This window comes from Elaeis guineensis, chromosome 7, assembly GCF_000442705.2.
Source record: "Elaeis guineensis isolate ETL-2024a chromosome 7, EG11, whole genome shotgun sequence".
Classification (NCBI taxonomy): domain Eukaryota; kingdom Viridiplantae; phylum Streptophyta; class Magnoliopsida; order Arecales; family Arecaceae; genus Elaeis; species Elaeis guineensis.
The window spans coordinates 88,345,583-88,349,066 of NC_025999.2; the positions used below are offsets into that span (position 1 = coordinate 88,345,583).

Below are 3,484 nucleotides of genomic sequence, written 5' to 3' on the forward strand. Positions count from 1 at the left end.
TCTTTTATTATGTCACGTGTTAGCAGAGGACCATTCCCGGAATATACGCAAATAAACGCATCAAACCCTCAACCAGATTGGTCCGCGGCAACGGCCGCCACCCTTTTTCATATACAACAACAAAGCCATCGGCAGCCGAACCGGACCGCCGACATCTTTTACGGAACAAACCCTACCACCACCTCCCCTTTATATACCCCTTAACCAACCCAACTCCCTTTCCAACTCTAATTCCGTCTCCGGCTCTCCGCTCCGGTTCCGTTCCTCTGACTCTCCTCCTCCTCTTTCTCTCTCTTTGCCCTGGCTTTCGGAACTCGTGAATGGTGAGAGATTACTTGAGGTCTTCCCCCTTCTCGTCGTCGTCGAAGAAGAGGGCGACCACCGCGCGTGTTCCCCGAACCTCCTCGGCTTCCTCTTTCTTCTTCGGTTCCTGCATGCAGGGCTGGCACCACCGCTGTCTCGGCCTCGATCCCTCCTTCCACGCATCTCCCACCACCGACTGATCGCCTCGATCCGTCTTTCCTCTCAATAATTAATTGCAACCGAACAAAAAAGTTTGAAAAGAAAAAAGGGAAAATCCATCTGGTTTTTGATCTTCGCCACTGCCGACGATGGCGCTCGTCGCTCCGTCCTTGCAGATCAAGCTCAAGAAAAACCGGCAGCTTCTCCCAAGAGGAGGGGGTGGCAATCGGGGTGGTGCCAGCAACCGATTCCTCATCACCGTCACCGTTTTGGGCAGCGCCGGCCCCATTCGCTTTCTGGTGAACGAAGGGGAGGTGGTCACCACCGTCATATCCACCGCCCTCAAGTCCTACGCCCGGGAGGGCCGCCTTCCCGTCCTCGGCTCCGATTTCAATAACTTCCTTCTCTATTCTGGATCTGATGGTATGTTATCGTCATTCTTCTTTCTTAATACTTTCGGCCTCTCTGTTATTGAACGTCGAACTGATGTTGTTTTGGTTCGTGGATTGGCAGCTTTGAGCCCTTGGGAATCGATCGATTCTCGCGGTAAGAGGAACTTTGTGCTGTGCAAGAAGGAAGGGGTGGTGGATGAGCCTGCTTCCCAGATGCTTGGGAGGAAAGGGAGCGGGAGCTGGAGGACCTGGCTTAACAAGTCCCTCAGTTTCCGGATCTCTTCTCACTGAAAGATGAAGATTTATTCCTGCGTCTGTCATCCTCCTGCCTCTCTTTCTCCTATTGGAGATCATGCTTTGCTAGATGGAAGCATGAGAGCAGAAGGAGCAGGGGGGAATTCTTTCTATCTATGTGCTAAGTTTTCTTGGGTCTGTTACGCTCTTTATTCCTTTATTTCGAGTCTCGGTTGGGGTCTTTTTGTTTGCGATGATAATAATGTCCATAGTGATTTGGAAAACTTGAGTCTTTGATTCTTTGTTTTCTTTGAAGATGAAAAAGACCGTTTAAGTACTTGGAAATTTAATAAAGTTGGCAGTTGTTTCAGGCATTATTCTTTTGTCATCTATGGTTTGGTATCTCATTCCTTGCTCTTTCAAAGATGAAATTTTTGTGCATTGTTTTATGTGGTTATATGATGTTACGTAGAATGTGGCAGTGGAGGTCTAAAATTTGTTTGTTTTGATGCTACATTGATGATGGAGATATGTTTTTGACAGGCCATTGATATTTGTTCTATGTGCTGCAGCCACATGTGTTGAAGCCTACATTCTTTTGTTCATGCTAATATTTTTGTTCATCTTTTGGATTCTTGTTAAGTATCCAGAAGTTATCTAAGTGTGCTGATTCATCAGTTGTTCTTGAGAAACATATAGTAAGCTGCTATCTTGCTGTACTTTTTGGCATGATATGAACATTGATGTAAATGTTCTACCAGGATTAGTCCATTATGGACAAGTGCTCTTTAATTTTGTCTGGTTTTCTACCATTATCATGCTGCTATCAGTGTTTTAAAAAAAAAAAAAAAAAAAACACAAAAGAGGAGTAATTGTTATTGGATGAATCCTCTTTTTTTTCCATCGATTATAGCTTTGTGAAACAAGCCTCGATCTTCTTGATTTATGTGGTTAAGTTTAACCCTTGTTGATTTGGGAAGCCTTTTGAGACTGTAACTTCCATAAGTTTGCTGTTGCTTATTCCTTTCTATTCCATGCGTTTGCTGACTACTCTTAAGTCTCATATTTGTCATTATGCAAACTGTTGCAGGTTCATATATGAATGCCACATTATGTTCAAGGATTGCAATACATTTCATGCCTTAATTTGTTGAATTTTTAAAGCCAACAATCCTTTTAGTCCTTGAGATGGTTAGAACTGTCACAATAAATTATGTTTTCCCTCTGTTCCAAATTTTTGACTTAAACAAAGCATTTTAATGAAAAAGATAGAATTAAAAAGTTCCAAAATGAGATCAATTGTAAATTAGGCATGTGAAAGCAAGGCCATTTTTTATGCTTCAAATATTATTGGCTTTGAAGCAAAAAAACTACCAAGAAATAGGAAGTCAGATGTTTGGGGGTTATTTGTTTTAAGGCAAAACAGAACTTTTCTTGCCTAAAAAGAAAACCTAGTCTTAGGAAACAACAGTTTACAAAAAGCAGGCATTAATATTCATCATTGTAAATCTTTGATGGTGGACACATGGCACACTATTATTTTTTTGGGTGAGATCTTTCATGGAACCATCTTTCGTAATTGTTGGACATTACTGCAGCTCATTTGATCAAAGTGACATGACTACTCTGGTCACTCTAAATGAAACTCAGCAACTGAAAAGTTGATCAAATAGAAATACTGGAAATATATGTATAGTTTAAACGAAATATGATAAATTTCACAGATATGTTGCTTTCGCTGCCTTGAAACTTTTATATAAGAGGTGGAGGGATATGGGGATGCCTAATGTATGGTGACAATAAAATGCTTGAAGTGGGTATGGACCTTTTAAGAGTTCTCCTTATTTGGAAATACCATTAAGATTCAAAAGAAATTTTTTGAGATTGGACAAAGATAATTATTTAGATTAGAATGTTGCAGGCTCAAGAGAGAACATTAGCACAATATGGGCTATAGGATAAGATGGGGTTACAAAAGATGTGAATATTGTATTTGATAGTTAAAAGTGAGTATAATAAAGAATAGATTCCTTTGGATTAGCTCCTGTATACAATAATGCAGGGTCGAACATCTAAGATAATTTAATCTTTTGCCCGTTGATCGCACCAAACTTGAGAGAGCTGCAGTTGTTTGAATCAGGGCATGAATGGTTTTAATATCCTTATATTTTATTTAAGATGGAATATTCCTAAAACTGGCATATATATTCTAGTAGTTATTTGATTCTTCTGCCATGGAAAGTGGTGGGCCGGGAATGGAGTTGATAGGGGTAGGGGCACGTTGGTGGGGGGAATTGCCATCCTGAGATATTCCCAAAGTAGAGATTAACTATGATTGTCAGTAGACCGTAGTGAATATTTCCTGTTGGGGAAGTTGATAATATGATGAATTCAAA

General features: G+C 40.7%; 1 protein-coding gene across 1 annotated transcript; it reads left to right on the top strand.

The window, feature by feature from the left end:
* The first annotated feature begins 209 nt into the window (after nucleotides 1-209).
* LOC105048744 (uncharacterized) lies at nucleotides 210-1,462 on the top strand. Its single transcript, XM_010928180.4, has 2 exons — nucleotides 210-885; nucleotides 976-1,462. Exons 1-2 carry the CDS (start codon nucleotides 612-614, stop codon nucleotides 1,143-1,145), a joined length of 444 nt encoding a protein of 147 aa, XP_010926482.1. The 5' UTR covers nucleotides 210-611; the 3' UTR covers nucleotides 1,146-1,462.
* Nucleotides 1,463-3,484: the final 2,022 nt, after the last annotated feature.

Bases quoted from the DNA above. Each gene is read 5' to 3' on its own strand.
- LOC105048744 (XM_010928180.4), top strand. From the start codon at position 612: ATGGCGCTCGTCGCTCCGTCCTTGCAGATCAAGCTCAAGAAAAACCGG. The intron at 886-975 runs GTATGTTATCGT...GTGGATTGGCAG, and splicing joins TCTCTATTCTGGATCTGATG to CTTTGAGCCCTTGGGAATCG.